This window comes from Lissotriton vulgaris, chromosome 3_1 (assembly GCF_964263255.1).
Source record: "Lissotriton vulgaris chromosome 3_1, aLisVul1.2, whole genome shotgun sequence".
NCBI classification, from domain to species: Eukaryota; Metazoa; Chordata; class Amphibia; order Caudata; family Salamandridae; genus Lissotriton; species Lissotriton vulgaris.
The window spans coordinates 1,075,663,475-1,075,678,965 of NC_141689.1; the positions used below are offsets into that span (position 1 = coordinate 1,075,663,475).

The window sequence follows — 15,491 nt, forward strand, 5'->3', positions numbered from 1 at the left end:
TTATTGATGGTATTTCATGAATACCCTGTGATTTGGGAAAGTAGACGTGTATGTTCAAACAACAGTTTATTGTGTCTCTTTGCATGTTCCTGATTTTTTATGACATTTTAAAGTGTTTTTTAAGAGTGTTAATAACACTATACATATGTATTTATTTATATAAAAATCGTTGTGGTACTGTGTTTTTGACCATATAGTAAGAATGAGGCATAAATATCTATTTGAATAATATAATTTGTTATTTAGGTGAGTCAATACCAAGCAAATTGTTGGGTGATTTGATTTAAATAACTCTGTCCTCTTTGGTAGAGGGGTACTCTCATTTATTTGCTTAGCTTGTCAATGATGTCATTGAAATTGGCATGAGTCATTGAATATGTGGAGAAAATAAAAGTGCATGGCCAGGCCCTCCGACCAATCCCACATGGGCAGTCAACTACTACCGGTCACCCGCAGAGCGTGCTGGTAGCCCGCAACTCTTTCCTTTTTTAAATATTGGGGAGGGAAGGTTCCTCTCCAGAAGCCTTTATGGCCCCAGGAACCCCAACCCAGGGGCCATTTTGTTAAATTAATTTGAGGCATCTTGCAGACTCCTCCCGGATCCTCTAGTAACCGTTGGGACCCTATCCCTCAGGACCTTTACTTTTTAAAAAGTGTTGGGGCATAGGCATCTCTCCCCAAGCAAGTACTGGCACTGGGGACCCCATCCCAGGGGCTGAAGAATATAATATTAAGGGAGAGCCTTCCTGAGCCTTTAGAGGTCCCAGGGACCCCATTTATATAGAGGCAGGGGAGATGCACATCCCCCTCCCCTACCCCATATGGGCTCAGAGGGCCCATCCCTCTGGGGACAAAGACTAATTATAGGGGAGGGGTGATTACCCCCGCCAACCTTAAGAGGCCTTGAGACCCCTTCTCCTAGTGGAAAACATTTGTATAAGGGGATGGGACATGCATCTCCCTCCGGGAGCCCAAATGGGCCCTGGGGACCCCATCCACCAGGGCCCAACATTCATTATAGGTGAGTGAGGCACGTGGCCCCCTCCCAAAACCTTACAAGGCTCTAGAGACCCCATTCCCCTGGGCTAAAAACACTTGTATTAAGGGAGGGGGGTGTTAAGCCCCCATCCCTGATCCAAAACGGGCACGCAGGGATCCCATCCTGGGGCCATAAATTACTAATAGGAGAGTGGGTATGTGGCGCCACGAGCCATAAGAGGTCTCAGGGACCCCATTCTAGAGGTCCTTATTCATCATACGTGGGTGTCCTAGTGCCCTTCCAGGGCAACAACAAAACATAATGTTGTCGGGGTGGGATCATCCCTACAGAAGTGTGCTCCCACCCAGGAGGAGCTTTTCCAAAACTCCTGTTAGTAGGGTAACACTTCTTCCCCCGTCATACTCCTGCTGGAAGGGTAAACCACTGTGTCCCCTGAACATTTGTAAGACTCAAGGATGAGAACTGTGTGCCCCCTACCCTCTAGTAATTGTTTGACCCTAGGTGTGGGGTTCCCAAGCTGGTACAAGGTCGGGCGGTGGGCCTCAAGCCCCCTCACCTATCAATACGTTTTCGGTCACTGGGCTATGGGGTCCCTGGGCCTATTAAGGCTCGTGGAGAAGGGCCCAAATTCTCCTCTTCCCTGTTTCAATAATTTTGCCCCAGGGGATGGGGTCCCCAGGATACATTTGTGACTGGGGAGGGAGGACGCAGGTCCCCTCCCCAAATAATATATATAAGTAAACATTGGTAGGCGATTCATGTTTTTCTTAAATACTCCCAAACTTGCAGGAGTCCCACAGTCACAAGGGACGCAAACAGGATCATGACTGTTGACCAAACAGCAGAATAAGAAAGTCTCACAACAAGAAAGACACACAACAACCATTTATAAAAATAAAGGCATATTTTTATGAATTTTCAGAGCCGTCCATCATCAAAATTCACATAAGACTTCCGGAGATATGGATTTTTAAAACATTAATGGCCTGATTCATGAAAGACCCGTTTAGCGAGTCTCTAATAGCGATTCATAAGGAATCGCTATTACAGGCTCGCAAAACAGGATTCATGTAGGAATAGCCAAAAAAAAAGGGATTCCTACTTATTCCTTATTTGCGATTAGCAAATTGCTAATCGCAAACAAGGAATAACTCCTTAATGGGCCAAAAGGCCCATAGGAATGAATGGGGAGTATTCCATATTTGCGATTAGAAGATTAGACATTAGCTAATCGCAAATAAGATAGCGATTTAAAGGGTGCCAGGGGTGTCCAGAGGACACCCTGTAGCACCCCTTAAATGCTAATTTAAACAGGTGTTGCGCACATACATGTCCAAAGGACATGTGTGTGTGCAACATGCAACTCAGAAAAATGCTTTTAAAAGCGTTTTTCTGAGTTTTCGCTATTTACCACGAGGTTTGACCTCGCGGTAAATAGCGGCCCGAAATTGCGATTTCGCAATTTGAAAAAGGATGATGAATTGCATTTAAGGAATCTCAAATAGAGATTCCTTAAATGTAATTCCTCGCAAATTTCCGAATTCGCTATTGCATTTGGGATGATGAATCCCAAATGCAAAAATCACACTTGCAAAGGGCCAGATTCTCAGAATCTGGCCCTTTGCGAGCGCAATTACCTTTGATGAATCAGGCCGATAATAACTTTTGATTTAATCGCAAACAAGTATTGGTCAACAGAAACTATGCAAACTTTTGAAAAGTTTGAAACAACTCAGCAACTCTGTCCTGATTTAGGTGACCAAATGCAACACGGCAGAGGTCTAGAAGTACAGTAGGGTTATTTTGAACAGTTACCTGGCCACCAGAGCCTTTTCTAGTTCAGTTACTGCCTTTAGGAAACAACCATCATAGACGATAAAGGAGCAGTCCTGATGCAGCAGATGCAGGCAGAAAAGATGCTGAAAGATGCTCCTGATGCTTTGCAGTCAACGGGGGTGAGATGTGGGTGACTGGTCCACGGCTGAGGTGGGAGGCTTTGGCCATAAAACTCTGGGTCCCACCATGACCTCTTTGCAACAGTAGAACGCCAGCTATGCCTGGGCTACCATTCTTGTGGTTCACGGTCAGAAAGAGAGCTTTTAGTGGGTGCTAGTGTCCATCTTTGCGAAATTATCCAGACTTGGATAGCACTTGCGGTTCAGACGACACTCTTGGCTATCTCGGATTTGTCCTTGGGTGCTTGTTCCAGGGGATTAGCCAACTGATCTTTCAGGCCACTGCTTTGATCTAGGCCATACATTAACTTTCCCCAAGCCATGAGTCACAGGCACAGTCCTGACTTCACTAGCCCAAAGTGCAGCAGGTGTAGTCCTTCTGACAGTGCAGCCCCTCTTTGTGCAGTTCCAAGGGCAGCAGGGCAGTCCTTCTTTGGTCCTTTCTCCAAATCCAAACTGATCTAAAGTTCAGGTTGACAGGGTTGACCATTACATCCCAGGTAAGTGTCCAAAGGGGACAAAGCTGTCACTAGCTAATGGGCTAGTAGGTCCCTTACTCTTTGGTGACAAATGGCATATTACAATCCCAGAGTGCAATATTCTTGCTACTCTCAAGAAGTCTGAACCTTGCCTCAACTGTGAGGAGCTTGGTACCCCACCTAGAGGTGTAGCTATCTAAGGGCTACATGCCCATGGAAACAAAAAGTTTGGGGATGGCTTTTCCCTCTGTGTCACTGTCTCAAACTTGTCTACATGAATAAAAGGCACTCAGAGTGGCCTTCCTGGGAGAGGAGGTCACACCTCACTCTAGAGCAACTGCCTTTGTTTCTAAGCCTGGGTGTCATTCATGCATCTCCCTAGATGGGCAGAGCACTGTCTGTATGTCAAAGCATGCGTGAGGCCACTGGACCAGCCAGGGCACATAGTGGTACTTTTCTATAAGTGGCTTAACTTTAATAGTAGTAAATCAAGGTTGCCTGGTCTCGGGTTCAATGCTGTTTATTATTTATCAGCAAGTGTGAGCTCTTTATTTAGTTTGGAGACTCATTATTATTTAACTCATTTCAAGTGTTTATCTTACTTATACATTTGCAGTAAGAGGTTGTAACACGTCCTAAAGTAGTTTCTACACATAAATCATAATTCAACAAACAATTGCACATGAAGAAATCATAACATGAGTGATTTGCATGACCATTACACACATAAACATGAATTAACTTATTGGAAAGGTACACCAGAATTTTTAAAGTTCAGTCTCTTCTATTAATTCCTTTTGAAAATTTTTAAGACTGACACACTATAGGCATATAGTTTGTAAAGAGTTCAAAACGTCCTGCAACGTGGGACGTCTTTTCTATTTATTGCCTTATAGTGGATTTAGAAATGGATCACATGTGGAAATGTCGACGCGTTTCCAAACCCGGTGTGATTACTCTGGTTTTTCTTCAGGGCAAACCTGGGTACCTGTTGGGTTAAAAACCAAATTTTAGTCTCTACTCTTTCTCTTAGTTTCTGCGTGTTAGCATGCTAATGGGGCATGTAGTACCTGTTTGTTTCAAGTACGCGAATCGTCCTTTAAATATGGATACACCGACTCTATTTTAAATGTTTTGACGTCTTTTTCAAATTTATTTGACCTGAAACTGATGGTATTGTCCCTGAATGTTTGAATCTCTTTATCTATCTTATCTAAGAGAGCCTGTGCTTCTGCCACCGTATGGTTGTCGTTAATTGCCTTTCTTAAGGCCTCAATTTCCTCCTGTTCTGTAGAAACTACTTTAGGACGTGTTACAACCTCTTACTGCAAATGTATAAGTAAGATAAACACTTGAAATGAGTTAAATAATAATGAGTCTCCAAACTAAATAAAGAGCTCACACTTGCTGATAAATAATAAACAGCATTGAACCCGAGACCAGGCAACCTTGATTTACTATTATGAATTTGTCCTGCCTGGTCCTGTAGGACAAAACCCCTCTAGCGAATACAGTTTAACTTTAATAGTGACATTAATGTGGACTTGGGCATCAAGTCGAATTTAACACCACAACTAATTTGATACCTTAACTAGTTAGGTAGTCCCAATCAGAAGTTAGCCAGGCTGGGATGCCAGCTGGTAGCCCTGTGTTCGCCAATAGGGCTACTAACCATTCCTCAACAAAATGACAAATGTAAGAGACTTACGTGTATTATTAAGGGAAGTGGTTTCTTTGCCATTGATTGAAATGGCAAAGTCGAACTGGCAGTGTGACAACTGCCTTCTCAGTTTGCAGTGGCAGGATGGGAGCCATTTTGTACTTTGTCACACACAGGGTGGTACAAACTGTGCTGCAGCCCTGAGTGGACACTGTGGCCTACAAGCCCTTGGTACCCTGGGTACCATACACTAGGGGCCTCATTTATGAGGCCGTGCGTCACTTTTACGCCGCCGGTGTGTCACTTTTTGTGACGCATCGGCGGCGTAAAACATGCCTCCTGTTGCGCACTATTTACAAAGTGACGCATCTAAGCAGATGCGTCACTTTGTAAACCCCTGCGCTACATTATACCTGCGTCAGGTATAATGTATGCAGAGGGGGCATTCCCCCGCAAAAAGCCTCATAATAGTGACGCAGTGAAATCTATGAGATTTCACTGCGTCACTTTTAGGACGCTGTTGCGTCAAAATCTTGCGCCTACCTCACTGCAGGCGTAAGACTGACACAAGCCCTTTCACATGGGGCTTTTGTGACACACTCCAGCAATGCGTCACTTTTGCGCTTACAGATACGTCAGAAATATTGACGTATCTTTAATTCCTTGCGCAATGATGCGTCATATTGTAAATATGATGCATCATTGGGGTTGCAAGGAGGTCGCAATGAAAAGTGACGCATCACTGTTTTCTCGCAGCGATGCGTCACTTTTCATAAATGAGGCCCTCGGGACTTATTAGTAAGTCAGTGCTTGCCAATTGGGGATATCAAATTTGACATATCTTTTGTAATGGGTCAGAACACTGGCACTGAGGTCTGGTTAGCAGACCTCAGTGCATTGTCAGAGTCAAACACCCTTGCTAATAGTCCAATTTGGGGGTGGAGGAAAAGGGGATGGGACCCTGCAACTACCCAGTGCATACATTTACATACATACACACACACACATACACACACTATTTACGGTTGAACGTTATTGGTCGCCTTACCTGTTTTATGTGTGGCCCAATGTGTGCCCCCTCCACCAAAAAAAAATTGCTTCTACAGACACCACTGCTGAAGCATTTGTGGCAAATATCTTTACTTTTGTTTTCAATTAGCAATCACCAAGGCAGGGTATTTCAGTGATAACTGTGTGGTGGGACAGTTCATTATCAGCACGTTCCAGGGAGCAAATTCCACCCTAATAAAACCACACTCATTCCCCTGTAAGCTCTGAGGTTAGTTATAGCAGATAGACATCTTAGCGAATGAGACTTCTAGTTGTGAAAACAGTATTCATTTTGGAAATGAGTAATTCTAGTATGTATCTGTACTTCAGTAAATTACCAAACTGTGCGCTAGCTTGGGCATGCCAGCAGTTACGGTGTGGAAATGTACCATACATTCATGGAGTTGAATTTCTCCTCTCACTAATTGCTAAGGAACAGTCAACTGACCATCTGTGTTTGTGTTTGACTGCAAGGATTTAAATGGGGCGAATATACTAATCTAACTCTAATCCCACAAGGTGGGGGGCAATATTTACTATTCCAATTTCAGTCTCACAAACAATAGGGAAAATAAAATGCAAAAACTGGGGATGCAGGGGGGGGTCATGAGATTTACTATTCTAACTCCAGTCCTACAAACATTGGGGAAAGTGTATAAAATGGGGTTGGGCAAATTTACGATTCTAAATCTGTTTCAATAAATGTTTTCTAAAATGTATAAATTGTGAGGGGCCATATGTATTATTCCACCTTAAACCCCAAATACATTTTCCACATTTAAAAAAATGGGGTGTAGATATACTATTCTTCTAAACAGAAGCAGAATACCAACATATGAAATAAAGTAGTTAAAAAACCCAAACCTCAATGTTTACAAGCAATGTAACTTAGAAATCATATAAATAAAATATATTTAGGGCCATAGTAATTAAATTGGTAAGCAGTGCAGTGCAGTAAATGGCCTTGCTGTCCTTCACGACAGGTAAAGGGCAGTAATGTGCGGACATTTTTCACAAAATATCGCATTCCTGACTTTTCCTAGCACTGGTGTACAATTTGCTGCCTAGCACCAAGGCAGGCACTCCTACACCATGGTGCAAGGGTACCTGTGTTGCAAGCAGGATTGTTTTTGTGTAGGAATGGGATACCTTCGTTTTTGTGCGAGAAGGGACACCTTCATGCACAAAAACCATCCCCTAACGCATTTTCCTCTTCCTATGTGTGCTCCGAAATGCAGCCACATAGAAAGAGGAAATAAAGAGGAGAAATACATTATTTTTCTCCTTGTTACGCCTCACCTTATTAGCGTAGTTCCCAGGTCTATCAGTAGTGGTAAATCTGGGAATGCATCAAAATCCATAGGTTTTGGGTGGGAACACCCACACACCACAGTGATTTGGGCTGTGTTGTGTTACTCTGGATTCATCAAGCCACTCAGGGACACCACGCAAGGGGGCTTCGCATGGCTTGATGAATCGCATCATAGGGGTTGCGTCTCTTTTAAACCACATTGCAGGGTACAAAAGCGACGCAACCCCTTGATAAATATGGCCATTATTGTAAATAACATTCTAAAACTAAAACCTCTCTAAAAGATAGCAAACCATATTACAAAATTACAACCAATAAATGTCAATTAAACTCTGTAGATATACTGAAATTTTGATAAAAAGATCCACACAGCTCACCACCCCACTCCAATAAATCCAATAACCCACTAAAACATATTTACCTTTAAAAAACAATATATGTGAACACCAACATTTATAAACATAAACTATAATTAAATTACATGTAATTAAAAGAAAAAAAATAATTCCAACAAATTATATACTTTAAAAAATAATTTGTCCTAAAAAATAAAATGATAAAACTTTAAAAATAAAATGTTACAAACTTCCAAAAATAACCCACAAACTGGGAAAATAAAATGAGAACAAAAATCCCAAACACGAACACATATTCAAACATTGAAATGTTGGTAGCTTCATTGTAAACAATGGAGTGCTCCGGGCTTATATTGGCTGGTATAAGCCCGGAGCTCCAACATTCCAATGTTTCTTTGTTCACAGATGTGGCTTTGAACAAAGGTTTTAGGGATCCTGAGGGGATTTTAATCCCCTTGCACTCCCTGAAGGCTTTGTTTTATTTGTTAGAACATTGTGCCCTCTAGTGGCAGAATGTTCTAATAGCCTTAGAGCCCTTCGTAGCAGGGCTATACTGGCAATTAAAGTCCCGCTACTTTGTTAAAGTCCCTCGCCTTCGGTTCGGGCCTTTAACGCTGCAGCGGGCCTTTAATAGCCAATATAGCCCGCTACGGCGGGATGTAAGGCTATAATAAAACGCATCTTTAATTGAAAAACTATGATAATCAATGCACAATATATTAAATGAATGCAAACTAGATTAAATACCACAATATTTTAGTATTCTATTTTTTAACTTGAATATTACTGACAGAAAAAATATATAGTTAGCTCCAATATTATGAATCTAGGATGGTGCTAAAACATTTTGCCCCCTACATCACTACATGCCATATAAGGATTTTAAATTGTAGGGAAATACCTGAAAGCTAATAAAAGTGGACATTACATCTCCTGATACAATATTTATTTTGTGAATTTCCCTAAGATGGGTCTTTACTGGATACACATTTAACTGGCACACTAATAAGTAGAGGGATATGAATGCTAGGACATACCACTAAAAGAAAGCACCAACAGCACATTACAAATGCGGTATCGATGTCTAGAAGGAAGCATGAAGGCAAAACCAACCAATCCGATACTACCCTATTCATGAATTTAAATTTCATCCAAGATGACATCACTAGGGAACTGACCTTTATTGTAGGTCATTCACCTCCTCGTTGCTTGTGAGTATCCCACATCATTTGATGTTACCCAATATAAATGTATTGTTACATTTCAAAGTGATATTGTCAAAGCTGTTTTAATTGATTTATTTTAATGGGAGGTTATCTTTGAATTTGCCAATAGGTTTTAGCATCATAATGTGACCAAAATGGTATGATCTAGCACCTATCAAGTGACATACATGTGCAGGATCTCTAAGACAACCCTCCTAGTTTCTGTATTTTCTGAATAGAACTTTTATGGCCAAGCTGCAGTTCTGCATTAAAGTAGCTTATGATTAAAACTTCTCCTTTGAGTGAGACCATCTGATGGATTAGAGCCGAATTTGGAGATCGATGAACAGGCTACTCTGTCACAGACATGACAGATATCCTGTCTGCAGTGTTACAGGTGCATTATATCTAATGGGGCTTGAATTACAGTGGGCAGGATATCAGTCATGTTAGTAAAGGAGTAACCCATCTGCCAAACTTTAAATCAGGCTCATAGTTACAAATGACCAGTTAATAAACTGAGAGAGATTCACCAGGTGAGGTGAAATAGAACCCCCACAGATATTATTATAGTAGTTTTAAAAAAAAGTGAAACCCCATACACAACCTTTAAATCAAGATTCAGACTATGGTTGGATTTCACTATAATATTGATATATGTACGTTGGATATTTACTGATACTACAGTTATTAAAGCACCTGGAAGGATTCCCCTTCCCATTGTGGTCGCAGGTATAAAAAATGACATTTAACCATCCAAGTAACAAGGCTCAAGGTGCCATGTCTCTTGCAGGTTTGTAACTTCAAAATTGTTAATTAAGCCACCGCACTCATTCTTCACTGGCTCTCCCTCAGACTTGCTACATTCCATTTTGCTTTCTAGAGTGAGGAGGAGTAATCAGCCCCATGTTCCAAATGGGTAAGTATAGGAGAGGAGTTCAGTTCCACAGAACATCTCCTACTCTAGCTCACAATAATGTCAGTTCTCGACCAAACAGCCCCTTCATAGTAAAATAATGGAACCAGTAGTAGTTGTGTGACCTTCTCCTACTAATCAGAAACTGGCGTCCACTGAGGGTCAAGTTCCAAATCTGTACTTGGTTGGGAAACTGCACCCTTCCAGTATTTAGTTTGCGCTAGTTGCTGACTGCAAGTAATGGACACTGGCAGTCCTTTTTGGGTACCCTGATTTGATTTTCATCAACAGGCTTCTGCAGGGATTGAAAAAAAGCTTTGAGAATAAGATGAAGTTAAAGGAAGTGTGGGATTTGTGGAAGAAAAAAGTATGAGGTGAAATCACAACTAGTCTGCATTGGTATTCTGCAAACCTGGCATTCGTCAGGGTGACCAGTGGACCTCAAAGAAATTAGCAGGAGTTTTGTTGTTTCCAGAGTGATGACAACACGATTTTCTCCAATAGTTTTATGCCTTCAGATCATCTCATGCCATTCTTACACCTTACAAATGGGTAGAATGTGCTTGTCTATTGCACCTGATAAGATTTGCTTATAAGTAATAATGTTTTGGGTGACTGACAATCTTGCAGAAGAGGAACTTTAGGATGGCCATGAGGAGGTGTACCTACAGGCAAACAAATTAACAACTGCCCCAGCCCCTCCTTCTGCATGCAGCAAGGCTACCCGACAGTGGTGAGACTAGGGGCAGAATAGAGCATGTGGGAGAGGTCGAGTAGTGCTAGGCAGATCGAGTAAACTTGTTGTGGGTAATTTTTTTTTTTGGAAATCTGTTTATTAGCATAGTAGTTGGAGTAGAGACAAACATATTCGAGCGCAGCAATACTCAGGATGTCACATGCATCTGCTTGCTCAGGATGGTTAGGTACATATTATTACTGATTTTGTTGTTTTCCAGAACGATTCAACATAACAATCCCTTACTGTTCCTGAACCCTCCCCCCACCCTCAAAAGTCCCTTGCGACACTCCTTCAGTATGCGTATAATCATAGCATTTACATCCGAGTCACCCATGTCACCGTAAAATGCAGTGGTGTCCATACACACAGGCAGGTAGGGGTAGGATTAACGATGGAACTTGTTGTGGGTAATAACCTTCTGCGGGATCACATTTGGAATATCAGAATCCATAAGCCTATCATAAGCCATAGCAGACCACTTGATCTCTTTATGACCCAGTTTATGGGCTTTTTCACTCTTAAAAAGCACTAATTTCCCCATAACAATTTGTAACTTGATCCAAATTCTCCCCTACAAAGGGGCTGAGTTTTTTTTTCACTCTTGCTGTCAGCCCTTTGACTTCCATCCCAAAGGTATTGGGCATATGCCAAATAATTTTGGGCAACAGGGCATATGCCAACAAATAATTTTGGGCAACAGGGCTTATGCCAACAAATAATTTTGGGCAACAGGGCTCATGGGCTCCCACGAGAATCTACAGAAGTAGGGTTTTTGTGAATCTCATGCACCTGCATGCCTGGAGTCATAGATGCAATTCCAATAACAGAGCACCAGAGCTTTGTCATCTCCTGTGGTGAGATTCCATTGTCGCAATTTTGTTGTTGATATTCCCAATAAATTTTATCAAAGAGTGGCTTACTCTGCCATCAACACACATATAGTGATATATTTACTAAAATGTTGTACAATGTTAGAATCGCTAAACTGCTGCAAATTAGCGCAACATGCTTGTTTTTTTAATGTACTTCCCAGCGCAAAACTTCTTTTGTGCTGAACATTCACCTGAAAGTAACACAAATTAGCGGCTAGTGCTGCTTTGCATTACTTAGCGTGAAGGGGGAGTCCATGGGTGGTGCATGGGTGAATCATGCAACCACCGATCGTTTTGATGCAAAACCCTTTGTACTACAAAAAAAAAGTAGACCGGGTTTTACATAAAAAAATACTGCCCTTTTGAAATGGGGGCTATCGAGGAGAAATCCTTTTATTTCTCCTTTCTTTTCCAGCTTAGCATGTGTGCTGCACTGTACAACACGCCTACAAAGTAGGAAAAGCTTCAAGTTAGTCGAAACATATTGAGGCATATGTAACAAGCCCTTTTCCCGTTCGCAAACGGGCTGATTCTCAGAATCGGCCCGTTTACAAACGGGAAAAGGCCTTTTGGGATGTACCATCCCAAAAGGGCATAGCAAATTTGCGATTCTCTATTTTGCGATTGCATTTAAGGAATCGCAAATTGTGATTCCTTAAATGCAATGTAGGAAGCACAGAAAAAGTGCGATTTGGCTTTAAGAAATCTCAAATTACCACCAACTTCAAGTTGGTGGTAATTCGCGATTTCTTTGAAAAATTCACTTTTTTGCATTTTTCAAAGTGACAAAGTGCCCTTAGGGCATATATGTGCGCCACATGTGCACACATACATATTTCAGGGGTGCAACAGGGTGTTCTTTTGACACCCTGGCACCCTTGAAATTGCATTCTCAATTTGCGATTCTCTAATTGCGAATCGCAGAAGGAATTCCTCATTTGCGAATCTCAATTTGCGATTCACAAATAAGGAATACGTAGGATTCGCTAAATTTTTTGCAAATCCGACATACATTGCATTTTGCGATTCTCTGATTTGCGATTTGCTACAAATCGCAATTTGAAAATCGCAAAAATCGTTTTTGATACATATGGCCCAAAAATTTCTACTAGAAAGTTCCCTTGCAGTACAAAACATATGCTAGACTCATGCAGATACATTTGCACTATGGTGCGAAGGTGTGTGTGCGGCATACGGCTGCCTGATTGTACACCAGCGCTAGGGAGAGAGCAGAACAGTGCTATATCTCTGTGAATATGGCGCTGCTCCTCTCTCTCCCGCAATAGTATTTTAGGAAAGGACTCACAGCAGACAAACGTTGTTTTGAGTAAAAAGTTCATGGCACAATTCAAGTGCTTAAATACCTGTCCTTTGTTTCTAGACCGCCGCACAGGCTCCTTTTCAACACATGGGGAGAATCCAGCAGCAGTCACGTGCTGGCATTGTGCAAAAAACCCTCCACACCACATGCAAAAAACTCTGGGGGACTTCTGCCGGAACCCTTACCGCAACAGCGACAAAGAGAATTCCAGTAGGTACAGGATACAGTTGTTTCTGACCACAGAAGAGAACGGAAACCCACTCAAAGTGCTCTGTATGTCATTTAGAATTGCTTGCACATTTCTTGATGCAAAGTTCAATGCATGCTTTTTATGCTCTGGCAAAAGAATCGGTGATTTTAAATGTAGTTCTTAGGAAATAAAACTCAGTTTAAAAAATCAGATCCGACACTATTCACTAACATCTGTTTGTCCTTGGCAGCAGGAGACTGTATGGATGGTGGAACACTTCCAAATCGCAGAAAATCTGATGTGAATTGTAAGTCATTTTAGTTTGCACTGAGTCAGTATGTGAATGAATGTCAATGTAATAAACTAATAAGCCAATTTAAACAGAGTGAGGTAATGCATTGCTCAACTGTCTCCCTGCAAAGTCAAAAATGTGGAAAAGTGGAACCCAATTCGGAAGAGTAATGAGGCACTCACCTACCCCTTTCGCAAATGTACATTGAGCTAATAGCTACCGGAATTTGCCACCATTGTTTCTCCTTCCACCTCTACGTCGCTCTAACCTCAACTTATCATTGCCAACAAGGTATATTAATTTTCATGTGGCTGCAGTGTGTACAGGTTTGCTAGCGAATTTCACAGTTCATAATGGAATGTCTTTCAACTGACAGGTGGGTGAATGTCAGGCTCTACATGCGTGACTCCTTGCACAGCAACATTTCAGCCGATATGGAAATTGTAATTGTAATTGCATTTATATAGCGCTTCCCTACCCCGAGGAGGCATCAAATCACTTTTTTGGCAGGTAGCATGCTACTCCGGAACCTAAAGAGGATTGGTGGCGAATTTGTATCTGGAGATATGATATTAATTGGAGTGGTGGACATGTGAGTTTGTTATTTGAATAGTGGAGGAATAGTAGAGGGAAGGGTTTGCATTTACATAGTGCTTGCTACTCCTAATGAGGTGTCATAGCACTTATCGGCAGGTAGCAAGCTATTCCGGATCTCAAACTGGATTAGTGAGGAATTTGAATAGGGAAACATGAAATGTAAGTCTGTTAGTTGGATTGAAAAGTATAGTGGAGGGATAGAAGAGGGAATGGTCTTAAAAGTGTTTTTTGGAGCTCATAGCAAGAGGAGGTTTGGGATGAGTAAAGGGGAGGTGGAGGTGGAAGGGTCAGAGTGAAGGGTTTAGAAAGGCTTGTTTAGGAGATCTGAATTGTAAAAGCGATATGAGAGGATACAAGGAGGGGTAGAGGAGGGAAGAGTTTAGAAAGCTTATTTTGGGGATCATAATAGTAGAATGAGGGTTGGGATGAGTCTTAGAGTGGAGGTAGAGGATATATTGAGAGAGGTATAGGGTGATATATATGGTATAGTGCGTTAAAGATGCTGATTTAGAAGTGAAGTAATAAATAAAATGATAAATATGCACATGGAATGTAAATATGTATTAGGAAGGTAATATATGTAGATTTAAGTTTTATTTAACAAACTCAAACTTTCAAGTTTTGCTGCACTTTAAGTTAATTTATTTGTTTTTATAGATATTTTTTGAAATTCAATAATGAAGCAAATGTAGATAAATAGTTATGATGAAGATTTCTTTATTTATGCAGTCATCTATATACATGTTAATGGTAGAATAATATAACCATAGGAAATGTGTACATTTGTTTAGCAGAACTAATGAATATCTATATATTTATGAACATAATCAATATAAACGATTACAAATACAAATACAAAGCAATACACATATGCAGGTACACATATATAGTTATAATAAATGCGTATTTAAAGGGATATGCTGTGTATTTATGTTTGAGTATGGTGCTTATGTGGGCAAGAGCCAACTTTTGAGTAGTCTTCAGAAGATAAGGTAGTTATCTGTCGATCTTATGTTTGGGGGTAAAGAGGGGCATATTACCAAGGGCCTTATTGCCGCTTTAGCGGGAATTTTTCCTGCTAAAGCGGCAATAATTTTATCACCCTATTACCTAGCTGTCGCTAACACCAGTTAGCGACAGCTAGTAGGAGATAGCGATCATCTTGGGGCCCACTTTGCATGTCAGCGATAATTATCGCTAATGACATGAAAAGTGGGCGTGCCAAGATGTTAGCGACTGTAAACAGTCGCTAACATCGCTATCTCCTATCACCTACTTTTGGAAATATTTGCGCTAAGCGCGAATATCTACAAAAGCTAACTCCTGCCCAGAGCAGTTCTTAGCCATGTTATCCAATGGTAGGTGGATAACATGGCTAAGAGCATTAGCTCGGTAATGCATGAATATCGCGGACTTTTCAGCGATATTCATGCATTTCGGCCGATTTTTATCGCTTTTGAGATGAACCTTGATAATAGCAAGGTTTATCTGCGATAAAAATCGGCGGAGCTCGGCGATAATAATATTGCGGCTAAGCCAACATAGCG

At 41.3% G+C, this 15,491-nt stretch overlaps 1 protein-coding gene across 3 annotated transcripts in view; it reads left to right on the forward strand.

Annotated features, from left to right (window-relative positions):
- CD274 (CD274 molecule) overlaps window positions 1–15,491 on the forward strand; it is a 293,265-nt gene that overhangs the window by 238,807 nt on the left and 38,967 nt on the right. For 2 of the 3 annotated variants that reach the window (XM_086961494.1, XM_086961496.1), the window contains 2 exons: window positions 12,926–13,075; window positions 13,306–13,362. In XM_086961494.1, the coding sequence (XP_086817620.1) occupies window positions 12,926–13,075; window positions 13,306–13,362 (207 nt within the window). The remainder of the gene's footprint in view (window positions 1–12,925; window positions 13,076–13,305; window positions 13,363–15,491) is intronic. The other variant, XM_086961495.1, reaches the window with a different exon arrangement.